Below are 23,591 nucleotides of genomic sequence, written 5' to 3'. Positions count from 1 at the left end.
TATTTGCTTTTGTCTTCATAAAAGTCCGAATTCTTTCCCAATAATTCCAATAAAATAACGAACATACATTCAAGTTCTCCTATCGATTGACTACATACAATTAATTACAGAAATTAATATAGAAGACTTGGAATTTGATCGAATTATTACGAGTTTGTTATCATAAAATTGGGGGGAACCTCCATTTCAACAGTCTCGTGACTCTCGTGTTCCTTCTACACTCGATCCGTTTATTTATCTGTTGAAAATGACTAGATCAGCGACTGCAGGTAGCGATTATTTTACTGCAGGTCAGCACATATTTCTCACTTTCCCAGAAGCATTACTTGAAGCAAAAAAAAAGACCAGAGCCACAGCTTCAGAGGGACAAAGGAGGTGGGAGGATCTCCAATACTTCAGCTTTTGTTGTCTCTTGTGGACATTGTACGTAGTTTGGTGAACCTCCATCAATGAAGGAGTGACAGACAATCAGTGATTACCACACGTGAAGTTGTCTCGATCAACCCTGAAGACCCTGAACCTCGAGCATCGAATGATGTCTAGTAATTTGTGATATCATCGAGGAGTACATAACCTCTCAAATGACGAGTAAGAATGAGATAGGACATTCGTTGACAGTGTTATCTTGAACTGGGCGGGTTATTTGCCACTTGAGGGAGTACATTTGTCAACATGCACAGGGTGGACGTGAAGGTCATCCTCCTGGGGCATGGGGCTGTGGGGAAGACCAGTCTCCTGGAGAGATTTGTCAACGAGAGGTTCAATGAATCGCTCAGCTATCAAAATGTACGCAGCAAGTACGATAAAATTGAATAAAATAATTTTGCTAATTTGTTAAACAATTCTATTGGATTTCCATTGACTCCTGGACTAATGCAACGATGACACAAAATATTTTCGAGACAAAGACAATAGAATTCAGATTTATTTGATAGTTTCTTCTATCAGAACATTTTCTTCTGAAGGCAAGAACAATCAGACTTCAGAAAATTGGCATTTTTGTGCAGAAAATACCTGTAAAAGGTAAAAAATTGTACTGATGAGTCAATTGTTTAATAGAAAAACAATAGAATTGTCTGACACATTCACTGAATATTCCTACGATTTTTTCTTGAGACGAAATGATTTTTATAAATAAAGACTCTCTGGACCTTGGTTTCAGACTATAGGAGCAGCATTTGCATCTAAACAAATTCAAATTGACGATCAGAAACTTGTTTTAGGAATTTGGGATACTGCTGGCAGCGAGAGGTAATTATTTATTGTTTATTCAGCACCGACACTGAGGAAAAAAAATACTAGTGACAAATATGGTGCCATAAATTTTGTTATCTGAACAGGCATCGCCACATGGAAGTAATAAAACCAAAAAGATATTATGTTTAAATTATTATAAATCAGATATCACGAATATATATTTTATTTCCGCACATTTTCGTTATTGTTCAACATTTCTGTGTATTCCATTCATAATTACACTTTTCGCACAGTAAATTACAAAAAATTAGTAATGACTCAATTGGTTTTGTGAATAAAGCGAATGTTGAGGATGATTTTGATAAAGTGAAATGGATAATTAATTTCGTTATTTAGATACGACTCAATGACAAAAATCTACTATCGTGGAGCACGTGCAGCAATCGTCTGCTACGACTTATCGAACCAGGCTACCTTCAACCGAGCCAAATACTGGGTCAGAGAGCTCCGGCGTGTTGAAGAAAAATGCAGGATCTATCTCTGTGGCACAAAGAACGATCTGTTGGAGATGGGACACGAACCTACTCCCAGTTTGGAGGCAGTGGAGATTTATACCTCTGGAATACAAGCCAAGTTCTTCATTACCTCGAGTAAAACTGGAGAAAATGTCTGTAAGTTGTTTCAGTCTAGAAGAAAATTAATTAAAACTGATTCAATGACAATTTTTTAAATTGAACGTTGAGCAGATAATTAAAGGCAGAGGCTCAAAAAGTTCAGTCTTTGAGACAGTTTCTTATCACAGTTTAACGTGTGAATGATTTTTTGATCGCGAGGTGACTTTTTTAATGCTCCAAATGTTTTTCATTCTCGAAATTTCGACACTTAGGCCATAGGAAATAATTTATAATCATCATAATATATGATGATAAATAAGAATAAATAAAATTTTGTCCAGATTCTCATCCAGAATGATTTTTTCAAGGTGAAATGTTTCGAGAAATCGCCGAGGATTTTCTATCGGACCCTAATAACCGCGAAGAGCTCAAACAAGAGTTGATAAGTATCTCAGTCAATGATAAGAGATCTTCCTGCTGTGCCTTCCTCCACCGGATATAATACTCTCAATAACAACTCGGGGGAATTCCCTTCTGTGCGCCATAAAACGAAGATAATGAAATAATCCTATGAAAACAGGAATTAATTGTAAAAACTAAAGAGGTCGTTCATTTATTTTTTTCGTAACGAGCAATCATGAAACCATTTATTCATCAAAGACTTGAGAATGCTGTTTAGATGAAGATTAAATTATGAATTTTTTCATTTACCTGAATTTATTTAATGTAATTAATTGAACTAATTGAATTGAATCGATTAATCGAAGTCAATTCAATGCTATGCTCACACGAGCAAGAAGGCTGAAGATGATGAGAGATAATATTTTATTACGCAGGATAGATTTAATAAAAATGTTATTTACAAATAGGAATTTAACCGTCAATAAATGTTTGTTAAACAATCGTCAAGATCATTGTTTTTCTCATCTTACAACAGATGAATGTTTGGACTCCGTTAATTTGTGTAATTAGATAAAAATTATTTCGATAATCTTGCTTTTGTTGTTTGTTCGTGTGTCTAAGGGTTAAATTGAATTTCCGGGGCTTCGTGCCCTTGAATGGAAATCATTGAGCTAAATTTTGAACTGTTACATCAGTTAATGACTGAAGTCTCTGGGAAAATTAACGTTGCACAGAGATATCTCGATTGTTCGTAGATTCCGAAAAAGACAAATCCCCCAACTGTGAAGCCAACTGCTCTCAACGTGCAGCCAGTGAATAATCTGAAAGCAATTAAAGAAATTAAATTGAAATTTCATTATTTCAAATATTGAATGGAAGATTATTTAACTAAGTAAATCAATCCACGAAATTGCAATATTTATTACACACAAATAAAATTATGGAAGAAAATGGGTCTTTCAAAAATTATTACTTAATTCACAGTCATTAATATTAATGAGAAATGAAGATAATTCATTATTTTCTGTCCAATAATTATCATAAATTACCCTCTGATTCCTTTTTCCCTGTAAACTTCTCTCATAGTCGACAGAATTTTCACTTTTTTCTGTGACTGATGTGCCAGCATTATTCTCGTTTTAATGACGTCAAGGGGAGTTGTCACTGCAGCCGAAACTGTCACTAAAAACAATCGTTGGCACTTCATAACATCGAAAAAATTCCCAAATGAAAATTTTGAAGTTCTCTCTACAAAATTCAGAAAAATTGTAATGAAAGACAAATTACCAGACAGGGCTCCGGCAGTGGCTCCCTCGAAGGGAGTGCACTCCCTCCCCTTCTTCCTTTTCCAGCAGAGTTTCAGGTACTCCCAGAGGGGCATCTGGAGAAAGCCAAAGGGCAGATCCCTCAGCAAAGTACTTCCATACCCTCTGTAAAGTGTTCTGATCCCGAGGGCGACGGGATGGGCGTTGGCTAGGAGGGCCTGCCTCCTCTGCTTCAGGACCTCAACAGGTACTTTAACAAGGCAGGAGACCTTGAAGATTGAATCATAAAAAACATTTATATTTTGTTAACGCAGAAACATGAGCTGTGAGAAAAAAAAAATTTAAGTTGTAAAAATTTGTTTTTTTAATTATATTTTTGTGATTAGGACATTCCCAGGAGGAGCTAATTAGGTTTATCATTTCCTAAATTACCCCGTTCGTTATTTTGATAGATATTTCACGCAACAATTATTCAGAATTTTTATTTAATTATTATTATCATCATAAGCGTTGCATTAAATTTTTTTGCTGTTTTTTACGGTTCGTTGTACGATTGGATCTTTTTGATTAAAAAAAATAAATGAATAAATAAATTAAATAACTTACGATCTCCGCACTCGCGGCAGCTCCCATGTGGACGAAACTGTGATACTTGACATCAACCATCGGTCGAACCATCACTTTGAAACCCTCGTAAGTAACGAAGAAGAGAGATGCTGAAATACCAAAGACAATTTCACTAAAGGGCATTCAATACTGTCCCAAATATTCATCGCTGCATTTCCCTGATCCTGAATTCATGAATCATCTCTACTGATTCATTAATTACTTACATAATTGAAAACATAATTGAAAGTGGATCGACGTGAAGTCTAAAATCCGAAACCATTTGATAGTTTATAAATCACAAGGGCTTTATTTTAGTTTTTTAAATAAATCTGTCGACGATTAAGAACTGCAGAGACCGAAGAAAGCGTTGAAATCTATGGAAAGAGTCCACAGAACAAAATTTAGTTTCCTCAACAATTTTAATTAATGTCATCAAGAAACGGTCACCAACAATGTCCCCTAAACTGAAAGGCCCTCACCAATGGGCGCAGATCCAGCGACCACAGGGCCAAGTCCCTTGTAGAGGTTTTTGAAGCCTCCAGACTTCTGAAACCCATGTTGGCTCTGCAACCTCGTCTTGACAGTGTCCATGGGGAAGAACACAACATCACAAACAACCCCAGCAGCTGCCCCAGACTAAAAAAGACCAAAAACAATCGTTTCCTCAATTCCTGGCACCATTTCATCCCTTTATCATCCAAAAGATATTGAACTTACAATCATCGACGACCAAAACACAGTCCTGGGGTCGTCCGACCCAGCGCCGGCTCCTTTGTCCCCCTGATACATTTTGAGGTTATCCCCAGTCTCCCAAGAACCCCAGAAAATCCCAAAAGTTTCCACCCCCGAATCATCCACAGTCCAATTATCCAACTACCACTCTCTTCCTTCCCCGGAAATTCACAAAGAATCATTCACTGATAAGAGACAATCACCCTCGTGACCTCGCGAAACCCCCGATCATCATAACACGTGCGATCGTCGCTCTGTTTTACCGACAAAAATTCTAGAAAATAAAAAAATGAAATTATCATTTTTTTTTAATGATGGGGGGCGCTCGTCGCATATTGTCTGCACTCTCCCATGTGTTGCAGTCCTGCATAAAGAGCTGATCTGCCATTCACTCCATACAGGACCTTCCAGGACACCCTCACGACTCATTTGATGATAAAACGTGATTAGTGGGGTCAATCGAGTGAATAAATTCCAGAAAATCGTGAAAACCCAGTGGTTTTTGGGGATTAAGTGGGGAAAATTTGTTAGTGATATGAATTGTCATTTGTGATTATGGAAAACATCAGGGTCTCGACGTTGTCAGGTACAATAAACCGAGATATTTGTTATTGCTAAATGACCAAACGTTTTATCTATTGCGTAGCAATTTTTTAATATTCATGGATGGGCTTGGGCAGTGGGTGGGGAAGTGGAAGATACTCGTGTGTATTTTTTAAAATTTTTTATGTTCGAGATAAGGAGAAACTTGTCAAGTTTGTCCTATAGGCACTGCATTGCCACCGCATGATTCATGTCTAGCTTCCTGTTGGCACTCTGAGATATTGAATTTATGTTATTTCAACTTGTGGATTATTATTCTGTATATCATTAATTTCAGGTTGAGAGAATTCTGGTTTCACCAGATGTGTGAGGTGTAGGGGCTAGTGAGTGGGGGGATATTTTTACTGGAGTGTTTATTTTGGTTTGATTGGTGATTAAAAATTCGAGAGGATATGGATATTGAGGAGCCTGTCACACAAGGACTACTGCTGTTCCCTCCTCAGGGGGTTCTGGGACAGCTGAAGGTGATGAGAACTCCTAACTATTTTTGCTCATTTTTTACTCTTTTTATTCATCGAATTCAATTGTGGAATTTTTGGAATTTTGTTTACGTTCTTTAATGCACGGAAATTGTCTACAAAATGTACGACATTCAGACATTCGTGTTCATTTAGCAGAGTTGTAGTTCACTTAATGAAGTAATAATTAGTAATGTTGATTATTCGGCTGCATTGTTCTGTGGTTTTTTTATTCAGAAAACGTGGCACAAGAGGTACTGCCAGCTGTTCAAGGCGAGCAAGTATGGAATTGAGAGACTGGAGATTTGGGACAGTAGAGAGGATTATCTGGGACAACAGCTGAGTCCTAGGATCATTACGCTTGAGAATTGTGTGAAGATCGGGCCCAGTAATCAGCCGAGAGTTATTGCGGTATGTAGAGATGTTTCTTGACATTCTAGTCATTCATTCTGATGATTTTGACATTAATTTGTGTTTTCAAAACTATGAAAAATGTGGTTTAATTTTTTTTTTCGAAATACTGATTCAATTTCCACAAAAATTTTGTCAAAAATGAATAATTATTGCTCAACAATTAAAATTAATTTATCCTGAATAATCCATAATTATTTGATTGAATACAAATGCCATTTATCACCAAATAAATCATCGATTACATCAAATTTTTCTCGAAAATTCTCAAACTTTCTCTTCATCCAGTTTTTTATTGATAAATTGTTATAAATCAATTGTCAATCAATTTATGATGATTAATGACCCACAGGTGGTGACACGAACCCTGACCCATCACTTCGGCTGCATAACCGAAGCAGAAACCCGCGACTGGATAACTGCCTTCCAACAAGTTGCCTTCCCCGATCTTCCCTCCACCGAGACCATCGAGGAGGACAACGATCTCTACTGCACCAGTGGCGAGGGCATTTTCTCCGTGAAACTAGTGGAAACAGACGCCTCAAAACGCTGTCGTCTTGATGAAAAAAATTATACTCTCCTCGTCGCCGACACCGAGATGAGCCTCCTCGATGGTGAATCCATCCTCTTCACCTGGCCCTACCGCTACATCCGCAAGTACGGCTACGGGGAGGGCAAGTTCACATTCGAGGCGGGGAGAAAGTGCGAATCAGGGGAGGGATCGTTTCGACTGGAGCACAGCAATCAGCAGGAGATCTTTCGGTGTATTTCATCAAGAATGAAGTCTATGAAGAAGCTCCTGCGGGGAGAAATGCCAACTCCTGGAGTCGATCTCAATGACGTCCAGTATCATGCTGCCCTGTCCATGGAGGCTGGCTCCAGATCCCCTTTACCTCCGACACCGACGCAGAATTTAATAGATTTGGATTTTTCAAATTCAGCGCAAAATTCTCAGAGAACGATATTCCCGAGTTCAACGTCCTCGTCGAGTCTTGATTCGGTGTCTTTTATCAGGAGTCCACCTCCCATTGTGGCGTCAAAGCCCACGAAACCTCCCAGAAAATTTTTCATTCCAGGTGAGAACAAATTTTTTTATTTTTATTTAATTTTCTAAAAAAGCAGAAAAAACTACAACTTCTCGATAATATTATTATTAACTATTGATATTGAATAGTTATTTGTAACGAATGACCGAAAAACGTCTCATTTACGCCCAATAATATCTCGAATGATAAAAACTTATCGATTTTTCGTTCAAGAAGTTTATTCCATCGTCATCTTTTGACGAAAAAAAATATAAAAAAATATAAAAAAATATAAAAAACTTTTCTCCAGGTCTACGAGAGCACAAGACCCCAGCAGAAACTCCGGACATCGGTTGCGGAATATACCGGAAGCTGGCAACGTACACATCCCCCGAAGTCACCCGTAAATTATCCCAGACAGCGTCGACCCCCCAGGACGACGAGAAGCATCCATACGACCTCGTGGAAGTCCGAAATCACGCCTGGAGGACCCACGGTCTCGACACAATCCTTCACACCGAGAGGAAGGACAGGCCCAACGGCCAGAGCCCCAGACCAGTCCCCGACGACGAGAATGGGAATGAGAACAAAAATCCCAAGAAAGACGACAACGAGGCCTGGGTCGAGGTGAACGTCGAGGACCCTGGGGATCGCCTCAACGAGGACGAGGACTCTGATTGTCAGTACGAAACGATGATCTCCAATAGCACGGGTTTATCAACGTCTGAGACAGTCACAGCATCCCCAATAATTCATAATAACGTTCCAAAGTCTGATTCCACTGCCAATTACGATACCCTTCAGCACTTTGGCTCCCTCCACAGGCTGAACAATCCTGGGTACAAGGCCCCGAATTTGAGCCTGAGTTTACCGATGAGGAATGCCTCCTCACAGTGCAATTCACCGACTGTTCCTCCTGAGGACAGCAGCCCCTCGTGGAACCATTACGATATCGTTGAGGATGTGCAGGCGATCAGACTCGCTGATGACAGCAGCAGAGGGTACGGAGTGATAAGGAAAAAGGCAAATGCCGCTACCAATGTCAGTGCTGGACCACAACACAAAATTTTTAATAACAGTGAATATGCCATTGTATCGAAGCCCAAGAGAGTTTGAAATTTCCGTTTCTTCGTTGGGTTATTCGATGCTCAACAATTTTATTTCTCAAAAATTAATTAATGGATAAAAATTGAGTTCATTCCGTTAGGGTTCTGAGGGGTAAGTTCCGGTGTTTGTGGTGTGATCAGGAAGATTTTCACGTATTTATGGGCCTCACTTCGATTTTATCCCCCAAAAATTAATTCCACATTCATTTTTTCACTCGTAAGACGAAAAATTAAGTCTATCCAAGATCACAAATGCAATTGTATCGATACATTAACAACAGACTATCGCGATTTCGCGGATTATCCCATGATATTCTTATCTATTATCAAAGGGTCGTCAGAGCCCAGAGAACTGCCCCCAAAGAGTTCTTTATTAATTAACATTTTGCCATTTTCCCCAGACAATTACCAAAATCTGAGGGATCGATCAATTCGGTCTAGTTTTGGATGAAGATCCAAATGTTCCAAGGAAATTATTTCGTAAATATCTCTGACGCCATCGAAACAATGGCCAGACCCTAGAACTCCAAGAATTTCCAAAATTCACAAAAAATAAAATTATCCAGAGATATTCGCGAAATACTTCTGCCATCACTTAACTGATGAATCAATCTAACACCTCATTTATTAATTATTTTCCATCTACCGGTGAAAACATATATTTTTTTTACAAATTTTGCAAATGTCATGCTCAATGGACAATCGAGAAAAAAAAAGTACTAATGCATTTTTTTTGTATTCCAATCTGCGTGCCAATGGTGTAATACCTTTAATTAGTGACATAAGTATTGATCAACTACGATAGAATTTTTATAAATAATTTTTTAGGACGTCGAATGGAAGAAATGAGTATTTGTGTAACGGTGGACCAAAGATCTTTAACTTCACATCGAGTGATAAGATAATTTTTTAATGATCCTTTATTGGATGGTCCAAAGTGCCTAATTGTATATGTTGATGAGTCTATTGACTTGTAATTATTATTTTTTCTCATTCATTGTATTGATTAGGGTAAGATTGTATTATATTTTATACGATGTTGGAGACATTTTGTAGATAAGGGAATTTAATAAATCTGTTGTTACCGATCAAGAACAGTAAATCATCTTCGTTGGGAGTTTTTCAAGTTGGACTGGTCATTTACGTTGTATTTGTTTGGTTGTACAGAGGTCACTGCTTGTGGATTTTTAATTATTTATTTAAAAATAAATGGGAAACTAACAAAATATTTGAAGCTCAGTGGCAACGAGTGCAAATCAAACCAATTTTTAAAGAATTGTTTTTTGGAAATATCTGAAGATCTAAAGGATATCTCGTAATTCCTGACGATATCTCTTTTATAAATAATTTCATGTGCTGCAAAAAGGTACCGTAGAAAATACTCATAAATTCCCTGGAGTCAAAGATATTCCCAAAAAACAAACGCCGATTTTTACAATTTATCTCTCTAACACACATTCGCTACCGGTCAATCTGCGCCGATTTTTCTTCCTCGACCTTCGTCCTCTCCTCGTTTCTAATGCCAATTGGCTCATCCTTACTCACAACCTCGAAGGCATCAGCTCCATAAACATTAAGTCTCTTAACAGTGTCTCCCTTGTCCTTCATGATTTTCTCGATGTTTCGTTTGGTGGCGATCGATCCGAACCAGCCCAAGTTGTCCGCAATCAGGTGATTGTTTTTACACCCATCACAACGAATGATGACAACTCCCTTCTGATATGCCAACTTTGTCATTATCTTAGAATTTCTCGTGCCACATTTTTTACAGGTGAACATTATCCTCATTTTTCCTTCTACTTTGCCAACTGGATGTTTTGTTAGAGGGTTTTCCTTCGTCGGTTGCTCCTGGAGGCCGTTCTCCACTTGGGTGGAGAATCTCCTCAGGATTCTGTCGGTTTCGAGAGTCTGAAGGAGAGTCTTAGGGGCATTTTCGGGGAAGACTGCAGTTCTCTCCAGGAATTTCATGGGGAGGAGCCTCGCGGAAGCCTTTAACATGTGCCTCCAGGCAAACATTATCCAAAATTATATAATATATGTATTAATTACATATATTATATTATATTTATTATATTTATAGACTTTTTAATGGAGAAATAGATGGAACTGCGAGGCTGGAAGGCGACGTACGTGTGATCTGTAAATTCCAGATGAGAAAATCATTATTTTATGAACATCTACACAATTTATTAATTTTCAACAATTAAAAATAAACGTAATAAACATAGTCGTCTTTCAAGATATTCTCCAAACGAAATCGAAGAGTAAAATAACAAATTAATTGAAACAATCAACGCAGAGATCAATGTTTTGAAAACGTCAAACATAACCTCAAACATAACCTCAATTTTCCGAACGTTATTCTCGTGAAAATAATGAATGTCAAGATTTTTCAATGATTTCCTCACCCCCAAGCAATCCAACCGGTGGTAGTTCACCCCCTCAATATCACTTTTTGTTGTTGCAATCACTGAAACGAGATTTTGAAATTTTCACGTCGATTTCAACTTCACATTTTCGTCATTTTTGTGAACCAGCGGCGCCACGTGTTCCTCCAAAAACGAAACCGAAAACAAAGGGAATAATTCAATAGAACGAAAAATCTGAAGTTTTGTAGATTATTTGTAAAACAAAAAAAATAAATAAATAAAAATAGAAAAAATTATTTCGACCTCTGGACAATATTTTTCCCTCGCAAAACGAATTTTTGATCGATAAAAAACTGCTGTTTTTTCAAACTGATCCTCATTCATTGCTTTCAACATGGCGGCCCGTCACGTGATCTAAAAAAACCAACGAAAGGCTTAGATTTTCGGTGGGGGTGGAATAGTACGTTTGGTAGTAAATAAAATAAACGAGGTTACGTTACCCATTGTGAGTCCCTCGACCATGTAAACAAGACGCACAAGCCTTCTTCAAGGTGTAGTCAGGGCGGGAAGAGGATTTTGTGCCCTAAAAACTCGTAAAACCGTGTGAACTCTCGATTGTTGAGGGTCTCTGGGAGCTTGGGGGACTTGTTATCCTGGGGACGCTGGAAATAGAAGGATTACAACGCTATGGAGAAGACTGAGCGTTGACCTGATCAAGTTCAAAGCGAAGCTTGGGCGCTCTCTTACAAAAGGTTAGACAAATCTTCGTTTATCGAGGGGAATAAATAATTTATTATTAATTACGGACCGGGATGTTCATGATTCAGCTGCGTTTTCTGCGAGGGTTCAAGTAGGAAAATTCTTTCGTTGGGAAAAAATAGTATTTCGGGATCTTTAGCACGATTCGAGACAGGGTGGGGCAAAATGAAATAAACAACGAGATAAGTCACGTTTGATTATTTACTGTTTTTTATGAATATCTTGGAATTTAGGGGAGATAGACAATTTTTTGTCATGACCTTTTTTGTGGAGGGAACTGAGAACTACCAAAAAGGTCATCACGAAAATTGTGATATCTCTCGTAGATTCGGAGATATTTATCAAAAACTTGAGTCAGACGCGAGTAATTTCGTTTTATCACTTCGCTACTGAATTTATTGTCTTCAACTGCTGCACTAAAAATTAATACTAGATACAAATTTTTTTTGATTCTATAAATTTGATGGATTTCTGTACTGAATTGATTTGAACTAAAAAACATTTGAATTAAAATTGAAATGAAATTTTGTCTAAAATTTATTAACTCAATTTTCCCGATTTTTCGTAGAATTGAAAATCACGTCTGTTAATCTCTGGTCTACATCAAAAGGAATGAGGGATACGCGAATGAATGTGGTCTAATTATAACCGAAGAAACGGGAGCTTCACCAGAATATTTTCGTTTTAAATACAGAACTCGTGGAATTCCTATTTATTCGCTCGAATACAGAGTTCATCAATTAAATAAAAGATTCTCAAATTTTTTTCCCGAACAAAAGACGTATTTCAATAAATTTTAATATTTTTTAAACAATTTAAAAAACTCTGGGCACTACACCAGAACTGATTACTAAAAAACATTAAAACAGAATTTATCCTCCGTTATTACTTCATTAAAAAATCCTATTAGCCATAAATTTCACGATTTTATCAAAATTCAAATGAAAACCACTACATTTCTATATTTTTCGACGTCCACAGCGAAGGAATTTGCCAAAATAATTAAAAAAAACCCTCGCCCCACGAAACATAATTTATATTAATATTTATTACACTCTCACTAATTTCCAAAAGCCCTCATTACCCCCCCCCCCTTCACCCAAATAATAAATCCCTGTGGACTCTTTCAGATGGACTACGATTCAGCCTCGAGTTGTGAGGATCGCCTCCTGGACCTGGAGTCCTCGAACCGTCACCGCAAGCGTCCCTCCCACCCGAAGAAGCCCCACCATCTGTACCCCACGGACGCCTGCATCCCCTCCAAGGACACCCCCTCGACCTCGATGCACCTCACCAATCACCCACGGGCTTCCGTAAAAATAATCGAGCGCTCCCTCTCCTCCCAAGTAATGGAGTACTACCACAAGTACTCCCAATCCTCGAACCTGGATCGCTTCTTCTCAATGCCAGGTTCAACCTTCAGCAATGAAGGATACAAAAATTACCTGAAGCCTCCAGAGTCGCCGAATCCATGGGAGTCAAATCGAAAGAGTCCAACGAGTGCCGAGAAGCCGTCGCTACTCCCGGAGATTCCACGGGAGCGGCGCCGATGGGTTCGTCCTCCGCTGATCGGTCAGCCCTCAGGAGCATCCACAGAGCCCCTCCCGACCTACCAAGACTCCCTGGAGCCAACAGGGATGACTCCAGAGCCAGAGGATCAGATAAATCCTTCGCAAGACTCTGAAATAATATCGGAGGACAGGAGCAACTGTCGAAAGGAGAATTCCTGCCTTGAAACTGGTGACAGAGAAGCCAAGGCAGCATCTCCAACGTCCAGTATCACCTCTCACAAACCCCTGGAGTGGGACAGCGGAGCAGACGTAGGGTACACCGCCCTCACCAGGAACAAAGAGAAGGAACGAAATATGCTATGTACGATTGAACGAATGGCCCTGGCGAGGGGCCTATGCTCTGCGGCCCTTCGACTGGACCCTGAAGGCACGACTGGCTCCACTGTGGACCCTGGGGGCACCCAGAACAATTCTCCATCGAGATCCAGCCGTAAATCGTCGAAGCCAAATGCTCACTCCACCAGAATCATGAACGACGGGTCTGAATCTGAAGGAGAGATCGAGATAACTCCGATAGTGAAGGCCAATCTTCCAGGTATCATCGCCGGCAAGGTCACCGAAGGTGAAGAGATTCCAGTAAAATCCCTGGTCCCGAGGAAATTCGCTGAGGGAGAAAAAAATTCCGCGATGGTGGAGACACCGAAGACATCTCAACCAGGAAAATCCAAATTTGGAACTGAAAAATTCTCGAAGATTCGGGATCTCAAGGACTTTCAGGAGTCATCTATGAAGAAGAGCGCCTCGATGAACATCCTCGCAATGCCCCTAACCAAAATTTCCCTCAAACGAAGTCAGAGTGAATTGAATTTACGAGAGAACGAGGATGGAAAATCGTCCCAGGTACCACTGAACTTTCCTTCCACTTCTTCAATAGCTACAATTGTCAATAAACCCTTGACCTGTGACAAGGACATTCAGACGAATCTTGAGGAGGCCCTGAGAAAGGAGTCGATTGGAATTCAGGTGTCGTCGATTATGGACGAGGAGAAATCGGCAGAGCAGCTGAAAGAGCAGGAAAACATTCCTGAGGAGTCCAGCCAATCGCCTCCCCAAGAAGAAGAGAAGCCTCCGCTGCCAAAGAGAATCAGCAGTCTCTCCCAGCATCCCCAGTCGATTCTGAAGAACTCGGGTAGTGCCTCCAGCCAGAGTAAAAAGGATTCTCGATCGGAGAGAACCTCCTCAGACACACCATCAGAGACAGACGCAGGTCGAGCCTCTCACAGTTTTGAATATTTTCCAGGTAACGTTTACCAGAATGTACCAGGTGAGAGTACATCGCACGTGTCGTCGGTGGACACCAGACAGTCTCACTCAACAATGCCAAACACATCATCAAGCCTCGACGAAAAGCTCTGGGGAGATTCTGACAGTCTCCTCCAGGACTTGGAGAGGAGTTTGAATATATTGAAGAGTCTGGTGGACGCCAACAAGTGCGACAAGCACGTTAAGAAGCGATTGATTCATCACGTCATCAAGAGACTTGTGTCTACCAAGTACACCGACGACAAGATCTCCCACGATCTGGAGGAGACAGTCCCCTGGAATCCGGACAACGCTCGGAATAAAGTTTACAGGACTGAGATAATTCAAGCCCTGGCTAAGAAGCAGAAGCCATCGAACAGTACTGAGGAGTCCTCCGAGGACTGGAAGCCGAGGAAGACTTCGTCTTTCACGAAGAAGCCGCAGGACAACTCCAGGACGTTGAAGGAGATGATACAGCTTGTGGCGAGCAGTGAGAATAGTGATTTGTTCGAGGGACGACACACCGACAGAACGGACGTCATGCAAGACGGGAGGAAAGCTAGGATGGGACTGAGAAGTGAAGACAGACATCGTCATCTCCAACGAGAGCCTACCCTGGACACCGAGAAGAGCGAGAGCTCTGAGTGCTTTCTTCCTCAGCAGATAACGTACAAGACCAAAGTGGAGAACAAAACTGGATCTGCTGGTAAGACACCATCAAGTGTCAACACTACGAGCGAAAGAACAAGAGGAGGAGACGATAAGATGGACTGGAGGCTCGCCAGGACGATGTCCGAGAGACGATTTGAACTTGAACGGTGTAACTATGGGACTGGGGCGACTACCAGGCTGATAGACTACGTGGAGATGGAGAAGAAGAATCAGCTGGTGTGGATCAGCAATGAAATAAATCACCTGTCGAATCTGAAGAAACTCCTGGAGGAGCCGAAGAGCTACAAGGACTCCAAACGCTCACCGAGAAAGCAATGTCATGGGGGAAAAAAGGATTCTGATCAGGAGCGTGGGAGGATCAATGACGAGTGGTCGTCCCATGGTAATTTAGCGGTGAGGGAGACCTTGAGGAAGAGGAACAGCTGTACACAGACTGGGGGAAGGAATTGCAAGAGCGATGAGGAGGGAATTGTCGAGGGGATGGAGGGACTGATGAAGAATTCAGGTCGGGAGGTGGTGAGGACATGCACTCAGAATGAGACTTCAGAGTCCTCCACGAAACCATCGCCGTCGTGGTCACCCAGGAGGGACTGTCTTCTTCATGGGAATAAAAAGGAAGTCTGCAAGTGTCGGAGGCGAAACTCTTCGGCTTCGGATGTCGTGGAGATGAGTAGAGTCAGGGGACATGAGGAGAGACGAACTGCTGACAGGACATGTCAGGGGTCTGATACGAAGAAGGAGGCGAAGAACAGGTTGAATGATATGTGCAGGTCTGAGGTTAATGTTGGGGAGGTTCAGGGGGAGTTGATGGGGAGGAGGGGGATGGGACATTGCAGGGGGTGCAGGTGTGATGGGGATGTGGGGGGGTTGGAGGGGGATAGGGAGAGGGATTTTGATGAAAATGTGGCGGACGATGGACCGGTGAGTCGTGGGGAGGTGGGGAAATCTGGTGACTGCAGGTGCGATGATAATTCACGGAGGGATGAGGAGAGGGGTGATAGGCGGGGGGAGGGGAAGGAGGTGAGGAGCTGTCGTACCTGCGGAACTGTCTACACGTCGGTTGATAAGACTTGTCAGTGCAATTTGAGTTATGTCAAACCGATTGCTTATGAGTTGAATTTCAAGGATACGCGGAGAAGGAGCCCCCAGGGGAGGAGGGGGTCTTCTTCGAGGGGTGATACCACTACTGAGGATGGACACTCGTGCAAAAGTGAGGACTGCTATTGTGGTACTCGACAGCCTTTGTTGAAGGTTCGTTACAGTATTTTTGGGTTTAGTTTTTAGTTTTGGGTTTTTTAAATGATAATCCAAATCGAAAATAATCGATTGGTGTGGTAATCGAATTGGATTAATCGTTTATTTTTTTTGACAAGTGTCATCTTTCGAAAATCGTAATTTCGGTTTTTAAAATGTCATTGCGATCATTATCTTCGATGAAAACCGTTTTGCTCTCTCAATTTTATTTATTTTTTGACAGGATTATCTAACCAAAAATAAACCGGAATTCGTTGATAACGTGGAGACCAGGAAGCGATACATGTCAGAGCTGTCGCAGTTGAGGCAGTTGAAGAAGGAAAAACGAATGCAATTTCTCGCTATGGCATCACCAAATGGTTTAATTGCGTCACCACGAAATTTCAAAACAACTGGTAATTTCCATTTAAATATTCGATAAAAAATTTCCATTTGTTCCTGGAAAGATCCAGATTATTTTTTTCGTTTCTTTAGTCACACTTTAATTATTATTATCACAAGATTACCTTTTCATTACCACCATTTTTGAAATTTATGTAACATTAATCCAGGATTTAATATTAGGCTTTAGGTGGCATCATATATATTTATATGAACGTATAAATATATAATAATTATTATCAGGTTGTTGCAATTATTGTTTTTAATTTTTTTTCCAGTCAAGAGTCAGAAAAAAATAACTGACGAAGAAATGAAACTGCGATTACGTCATCGGTACCTGAGGCTCAATGAGGTGAGGAACAAACGCCGTCAGAAGGAAAAAGAAGAGGCCGCCAAGAGAAATCACCTCATGGCCAAGATATTCTGCAAAAAATTGCAGCAAAAAGTTCTTAGAGGGGAGGTCGATCTATCACAAAGTGTCAGTGTTATATCAAATTTATAACAATGTCAAATTGTTTGAGATAAACCGAAACTATTATACAAATTAGATAAGTACCCACCGAAATAATGCTCAGATCGAGCCATAGTTATATTGTGTGTTGGTTTTTTTATTAATCTGTAGTTTCTGTATTCGCGAGTGACCTTCCAGTTTTTAATAGACGCTAGAGCGTAGACTGAAATATTTTTTATGATTATTAAAATGTGTATTTTGCGGTTGGAATAAAGATTTTTCGGTAATAAAAATCTGTTAATTTGTGTATTTTTTTTTTGTCACGATGGCGTCCAATATTTTTGATTTTGTATTGATATTTGCTTTCCAAAAACTCTAATTGAACGGATGGTACGAGTTCAAATGAACTTTGGCGCCTGAACATACTCAAAAGCAACGTGTCATCGGTCGGTAACATACCGTCTAGGGAACCTACTTTACCTAAATTAAGAGGTATAATAATTGAAAAAAAAAATGCCAAAATTTGATTAAAATGAATGTAAAACTTTTTATCTCCAAAGTTAGGAAACACCTATTACATTAAGTCTTCATTAAATTAATTTATATCTGTCTTTAAATCTATATAAATTTCATACAAATAGTTTCGTCGAATAGAAATAAATTACTCCACACAAATCTCAACACCGTTCTCTTCACATTATTTTCTCCATCATCCATTGCCACAAATTCATTCTAACATTTACCTTTATAAATTATTGTTTTCGTACGATTGTTTGTGTTTTAATGTTCTTCATACAATTTTTTAATTGAAAAAAAAAGCACAAAGTTCACTATAACCGAATAATTGTAAAATTTTTTATACAAATTTACGAAAAACCCTGTTCCCTGTCATTTTCAAAAGGACATTTCACTCGTTTACATTACGATTATCGATTTATGAAAAACAAAGGGAAAATTCTATTAATTCTGCTTATAATGAACTGTTATATCCTTTGAATACATATGTACTATATGTATACATATGGACAAATAATTAACTTAATCGTATTAGTTATTCAATTGAATATTTCACTAGATTTGCGTGTGATCTCTATTACATTTGTCACATTTCCTCATCATTCAAGTGGGTATTTTTTAAACTTTACCCCTTACCCCCCCTTTCCCTACAGAATTTACGAACAAACACCAATAAAATTCATGTCATGCGGATGCCTCGAGCCCGCAGCAGCCTTCGAATTTTCCCATTAATTTTTGTTCATTAATTTGATTTTATCACAGGAGCCTGTTATTTTGTATTGTTCATTCATCATTAATTAAATTTTTATTCACTCAACATTAAATCATTCCCCACAGAACAGGTGATGAAGATTTTTTTTTTAAAAACGTGTCTCGTCAGTTAATGGACATTCGATGGAATTGGAAAAAGTTTTGAGATCAGCAATAAATTGATTGATAGAACTTATGAGTTCGTTAAGGTGGAATGACTGATTAATTAATGAGGGCCTGAGTGTTTCTAACGAAACACGTTTTTTTATGAAAAAATCCCCTTCACGTGATTTCCCTTCTCACATTATTTCCCTGGACTTCCTTAAGACACCGATAAACTTACTATAAGACTCGGGAGAATAACGGAAAGCCTCGTCATTCCCCGATGGATGAGGCATCCTGACAGACATTTCCATTAATCTCCCTTTGAATTATTTACACTTTACAATACAGTAGAAAGTTAAAAAAGAATGAAGAGTTAAGAGGTGATGGGAGCCCATCGACATCGAACGAACACTTCTCCCTCGAGACATTAGATCCTGGTGATCGTGGACCGAGGGAGAGGATTGAGGAACAACAGCGAAGACATGATCCAAACGAAAGAAAGCAATTCTAATAAATATTCAGTCCTGTAATTCATTTTCTCGTATACTCAGCTCGTTTTTCACGCAACCCCCAGAGCTGGGGATTATTTTAAGGACTGGAATCACCATTTCCTTGGGTTCATGATCATGATGATGTCCTATTTGACACATTGCTATTGTTATCTAAGTTTTCAGTCCGTACAAATGAACAGTTGACGGCAGTTTCTTCGTTCGTTTCAGGATTTCGAGACTTTGAGATTATGTTCGGTGAAAAATTCATCTTTATGTCTTATTATCTTCGAGATAATCCAACTATTTCATTGAAACAAAATGAACATGAAAAATCACACTCAATTTCAATAAAAAAAATAAACATTTCGAGGTTTTTCATCTACCAAAAATAGAAAAATTCACTGACAATTCCGAATAAAATATCCCCAGCTCTAGTCTTCCCAGCAATTCCCCTCGAGGCATTGCAAATACCTCGACAAATATGTCAAGACTGAGTAAGTCACACTTTCTCACATTAATCCCCCTCCCCCTCTCGTCCAATTCCCAAAAACACAATCTTCAAGACAATAAAAATGAAAAAAATGGCACATCGGTCATCGTTCCATCTTCTTCACAATCTGAGATCGTCGGCGAACATGTTCATTAATCACTGAATAGTCATGTTCCCGAGACACTTTTACTCCACGAGAAATTCACCAGAACGAGTCCCTGATTATTCTCGTATTTTTCAAGAGAAAAAAAATCATTTTATGTACAATAGTCACTCGGAGGATTTTTTTATGATCACAGCCACTCGGTGAGACATCCACCGAACCACATAACAACTATTGGGAATAGATACGACGTTAGAGCACGGGTGAGGGGTATGTGCTGTCTCGTCGCACCATTTTCAACAGGATTTGTCGTTTTGTTGTTTGCTGGTGTGATGATGTTGGTTTTTGGATCGATTATTGTGGGAATCTTCGGTGTTATATCAACGTGAGGGGGTACTTCTGGTGGTAAAACAGGCTGGATGACCTTGGGGATCTCTGGTGCTGGTGGAGGTGGTTCGTAGCCAGAGGACTCCTCACGGAAACCATCCTCGTCGTCTGTGATTGGATCTTCCTCGTCTTGACCGTCTCCGGAGCCACTTCCAGAGCCATAAAATGTCTCTTCTGTGAATTAACAATAATAATGTGAAATTTAAAAAATTATTCATTTATCTATTCGGTTATTTGATAAAAATATATTAGAGATAACAACTATTATTTAGTGTAAAAAATAAATACTCATATTTATTATATTATATTAGTATGACATATTTATTGATATGATATATTTTAATAGATTTTTTACTTCATCAGTTCTTCCACAACAAAACTCAGGCCTTAAGCAGAAGAAAATTAGTTTAATTGCAACAACGAGTGGAAGAATAATAATTATGCCAGTAAAAAACAATGACAAACCTGTATCCGCCCAATCAACATCCTGTCCATTGAAAGCCGATCGCAGTCTAGTCGTAATTGTCGTAAGTGCTGATACTTGATCCTTAACTATTGCGGGCCTGGGGCCACTGCTCCGCACCTCTGGATTTAAAGTTTGCGTCGCACCGTCTGATGACACTGGGTAGAGGTATCTGAAAGTAATTTCCAGGGTAATTAAACGTTTCAGCGGTCTGGAGTTGCCAATTATTTGATCGAGTTATCCAAATATTGGGAAATATCTCGATAACAGTTACACTTTATCGAACAGTTAAACGTCTCTATAACGATAAAATAAAATAAAACGTGTGGTAAAATGTTTTTCTTCAGTTTAATCTTTGTAGAATCTGCTTTGTTAATGTTTTATGTTTTTTACTTAACAAATAAAAATTGATAACATTAAAAAAAAAATTTTTAATATTTAAAATCGAAGAAAAATCGTTCATTTGTATTTATTGTAATTCTTCTTCTGTTGCCCTCGTTTATTTATAAGATTATTGTATTTATAATAAAGTTATAATTAATATGAACTTACTTGTCAACATGAGTACCATTCCAGCACTCCTTAGTATTGCTAGGAGGTACCACCAATCCCTCGTTGCAAAGTTGATAAGGCAGATAAATCCAGAATTGCTTGGAGTCCCTGACCCTCTGTTTAATTTCCTTAACGAGTTTATCTAACATAACAGCTGTCGACGATCTGTCATCGTCATCGATAACTTCCTGATCAAAATTCGACGACTCCGTATCGACATCGCGTCGACTCACATGCCTTCTTCTTCGTTTTCTACCCAAAACTGGCCGGCCACAGCCACTGAAAACACGCTGGGACACGTCCTGGCTGTTCTCCTGGAAATTCATTATGGCTTCGGAGATTTTGAGGTTTATCGGCCGCACCAGCATCTCGATGTTAAACGGTCCCAGTAGCCTCTCGGCTACTTTACCAACGGCTTCTGCAATTACGAGAGAAAAAATTGTTTATTGAAATTCCCGGGCATTTGTAAGAACCAATGGAAATACTGCATTTTTCAAATTTTTTTTTCTATTCACAATTGGCCTCTTTTGACTTGACTTTGGCCCATGAAAATGCTTCGTTTCCAGTAATCGATTATCCGACAATCGATCATCTTAGTGAATCCACTTGTCGATTATGAGATAATCGATTATTTTGGTGCAGGTAAAAAATATATTTTACGCTCCTAGGACTCGAAAATCGACATTCTAATCTCACTTTGGCCACAAGTATCGAATAATTTTCATTGCGAGGTGTCGAAAACAGACGGTCGACTGTGAATATTCTGAATATTCAAGAGAATAATTCAACCCACTCTCCCCATAATTGAGGTCAACTAAAAGTACCACAAAAATTTCACGAATTAAGAGTGACATTTACAGAACTAATTTCAAGTAGTGACTCACAACATAATTTACATAATTCAGGGAATCTCGAGAACGTTGAATTGGTCTAGTGCTTTATTTTAATCGCATTAATTGGCCCAAAAAAGACCCGCATCTGTCTAGGCAATAAAAAAAAAGCCACGAACTAAAAATGTTAGATATTAAAAAAAGTATCGATATGTGAAATTCATAAAAATCGACTTATATGAATCGATTGATCGATATATCGGACGGAGGAATAATCGATCAATCGGATCACGATTTTTCGATATTTCCGAACATCGATTTATCGATATTTCCGAATCTCGATTATCGAATCGCGATTTATCGATATTTCCAAATATCGATTATCGAATTACGATTTATCGATATTTCCGAATATCGATTATCGAATCACGATTTATCGATATTTCCAAATATCGATTATCGCATCACGATCTATCGATATTTCTAAATATCGATTATAGTACTATCTGAGTATCGATTAAAGCCATTTGGATAAATCAATTGCATATCGAACATTTTTACAATGAATACAATGAATGGAACCACTCACTTCCGACAATTGCACTCGAATCATAAAACCAAATTCACAATGAACTTACCGACAAAATGATTCCATTCAGCGTCGAGTGCAGCATGTTCAGCAAGACATCCCTTCATGACGTTGGCACACATGTCACCGCACGCCAGTACATTCCCGGGTATTCCGCTGCACGATGGACAGGCTGTCATTCTAGTGAGAGCGGCTGCACACTCCGGTGATGCCTTGAGCTGTTGTTTTTTTTTTTTCATTTTCATTCCCCATTGGATTGAAGAAGGAAATAATTCATTAAAAAATGTCTCAAGCACTCGAGAATTGAATAAACGGAGGGCTCCAGTGTACGATGAATATATTTTCGTCCGGGATATTTGACTATTTTTACTTCATTCAAGTTCCAGATCATTTCTACCCCCAGAAAAAATCATTTCCTTTCAAATATTATAAGCTAGAGGGATTTTTCGACTGGAAATTTTGCACATAATGTATGTTAATGCAATAAAAAATTGCTGAAGAATTTTATTAAAACCTGTTCAGCCTCTTTTTACCTTAACATTCGTCTGAAAGATTCGTTATCGAGGTTTCAATCAATAAATTTATAATTTATCATTCTTGGAATAAAAAAATTCGCGAGTGTTTAACCCATCAAACATCATCATAACTTGTTTCATATTCTCTTTTCACATTCAATGATGCTATCCTCATGCTGAACATGACGACGTTTTAACGCTCGATAAATTCAACGGAGGCGGTCGACCGCCACTTAATGACTCGAAGGTACTCATGTGAAATGAGTAGTAAATCGATAATCTAGGAGATATTACAGTCTTCCAGTCGTTCAGGCACATTTTACAGCGACGTCCAACAGTACAGATTTTATTCTTCTAATAAATTCCACTAAAATTTATCAGAAAAACTAAGAACAGTATTTTTTCAAAATGTTTTCCTTTATTTCTCTCATTACGTTTCTCCACTTCACTCCCTAAATTATCGAATATTCCCTAACACCGGTTGCCTAGCAACGAGTGCAATTGCATTTTCCAGATCTCCAGAAGATGCCCTCGTCCTCGCACAGGTCATCGCATGAAAAAATCTATATTATTCAAATATAGGAAATATATTTTTCAAATATATTTATTTACAGCGCGCGAAGTTTGAAAAAAAAATGCAAATGAGAAAAAAAAAGGGGAAACACCCTAACAGGAGATG

General features: G+C 39.1%; 6 protein-coding genes across 6 annotated transcripts in view; 3 read left to right on the top strand and 3 right to left on the bottom strand.

Annotated features, from left to right (window-relative positions):
* Window positions 1-173: 173 nt before the first annotated feature.
* Window positions 174-2,714, top strand: LOC135170732 (ras-related protein Rab-24-like). Its single transcript, XM_064136776.1, has 4 exons — window positions 174-786; window positions 1,163-1,251; window positions 1,594-1,868; window positions 2,180-2,714. The coding sequence occupies exons 1-4, from the start codon at window positions 673-675 to the stop codon at window positions 2,311-2,313; spliced, it is 612 nt and encodes a 203-aa protein (XP_063992846.1). The 5' UTR covers window positions 174-672; the 3' UTR covers window positions 2,314-2,714.
* LOC135170725 (S-adenosylmethionine mitochondrial carrier protein homolog) lies at window positions 2,424-5,091 on the bottom strand. The gene is made up of 6 exons (XM_064136769.1): window positions 4,805-5,091; window positions 4,567-4,723; window positions 4,085-4,194; window positions 3,501-3,747; window positions 3,263-3,395; window positions 2,424-3,034 (listed from the first exon to the last, which is right to left on the bottom strand). Exons 1-6 carry the CDS (start codon window positions 4,874-4,876, stop codon window positions 2,905-2,907), a joined length of 849 nt encoding a protein of 282 aa, XP_063992839.1. The 5' UTR covers window positions 4,877-5,091; the 3' UTR covers window positions 2,424-2,904.
* Window positions 5,092-5,154: 63 nt separating this feature from the next.
* On the top strand, window positions 5,155-9,508 carry LOC135170721 (uncharacterized). The gene is made up of 5 exons (XM_064136765.1): window positions 5,155-5,405; window positions 5,700-5,886; window positions 6,118-6,291; window positions 6,644-7,367; window positions 7,627-9,508. The coding sequence occupies exons 2-5, from the start codon at window positions 5,815-5,817 to the stop codon at window positions 8,430-8,432; spliced, it is 1,776 nt and encodes a 591-aa protein (XP_063992835.1). The 5' UTR covers window positions 5,155-5,405; window positions 5,700-5,814; the 3' UTR covers window positions 8,433-9,508.
* Window positions 9,509-9,883: 375 nt separating this feature from the next.
* Window positions 9,884-10,438, bottom strand: LOC135170787 (DNL-type zinc finger protein-like). Its single transcript, XM_064136843.1, has one exon. The coding sequence runs from the start codon at window positions 10,436-10,438 to the stop codon at window positions 9,884-9,886; it is 555 nt and encodes a 184-aa protein (XP_063992913.1).
* An 809-nt stretch (window positions 10,439-11,247) lies between these two features.
* On the top strand, window positions 11,248-17,414 carry LOC135170786 (uncharacterized). The gene is made up of 4 exons (XM_064136842.1): window positions 11,248-11,543; window positions 12,681-16,286; window positions 16,513-16,684; window positions 16,949-17,414. Exons 2-4 carry the CDS (start codon window positions 12,681-12,683, stop codon window positions 17,170-17,172), a joined length of 4,002 nt encoding a protein of 1,333 aa, XP_063992912.1. The 5' UTR covers window positions 11,248-11,543; the 3' UTR covers window positions 17,173-17,414.
* Window positions 17,415-17,643: 229 nt separating this feature from the next.
* Window positions 17,644-23,591, bottom strand: part of LOC135170720 (glypican-6) — a 55,119-nt gene continuing 49,171 nt past the window's right edge. The window contains exons 5-8 of the mRNA XM_064136764.1: window positions 22,447-22,615; window positions 20,979-21,396; window positions 20,429-20,598; window positions 17,644-20,137 (exon numbers count right to left, since the gene is read on the bottom strand). Of these exons, the coding sequence (XP_063992834.1) occupies window positions 19,767-20,137; window positions 20,429-20,598; window positions 20,979-21,396; window positions 22,447-22,615 (1,128 nt within the window). The 3' untranslated portion in view covers window positions 17,644-19,766. The remainder of the gene's footprint in view (window positions 20,138-20,428; window positions 20,599-20,978; window positions 21,397-22,446; window positions 22,616-23,591) is intronic.

This window comes from Diachasmimorpha longicaudata, chromosome 18, assembly GCF_034640455.1.
Source record: "Diachasmimorpha longicaudata isolate KC_UGA_2023 chromosome 18, iyDiaLong2, whole genome shotgun sequence".
Taxonomy (NCBI): Eukaryota; Metazoa; Arthropoda; class Insecta; order Hymenoptera; family Braconidae; genus Diachasmimorpha; species Diachasmimorpha longicaudata.
Note: the sequence above shows the minus strand (reverse complement) of the source record. Positions and strands in the feature narration are given on the sequence as shown.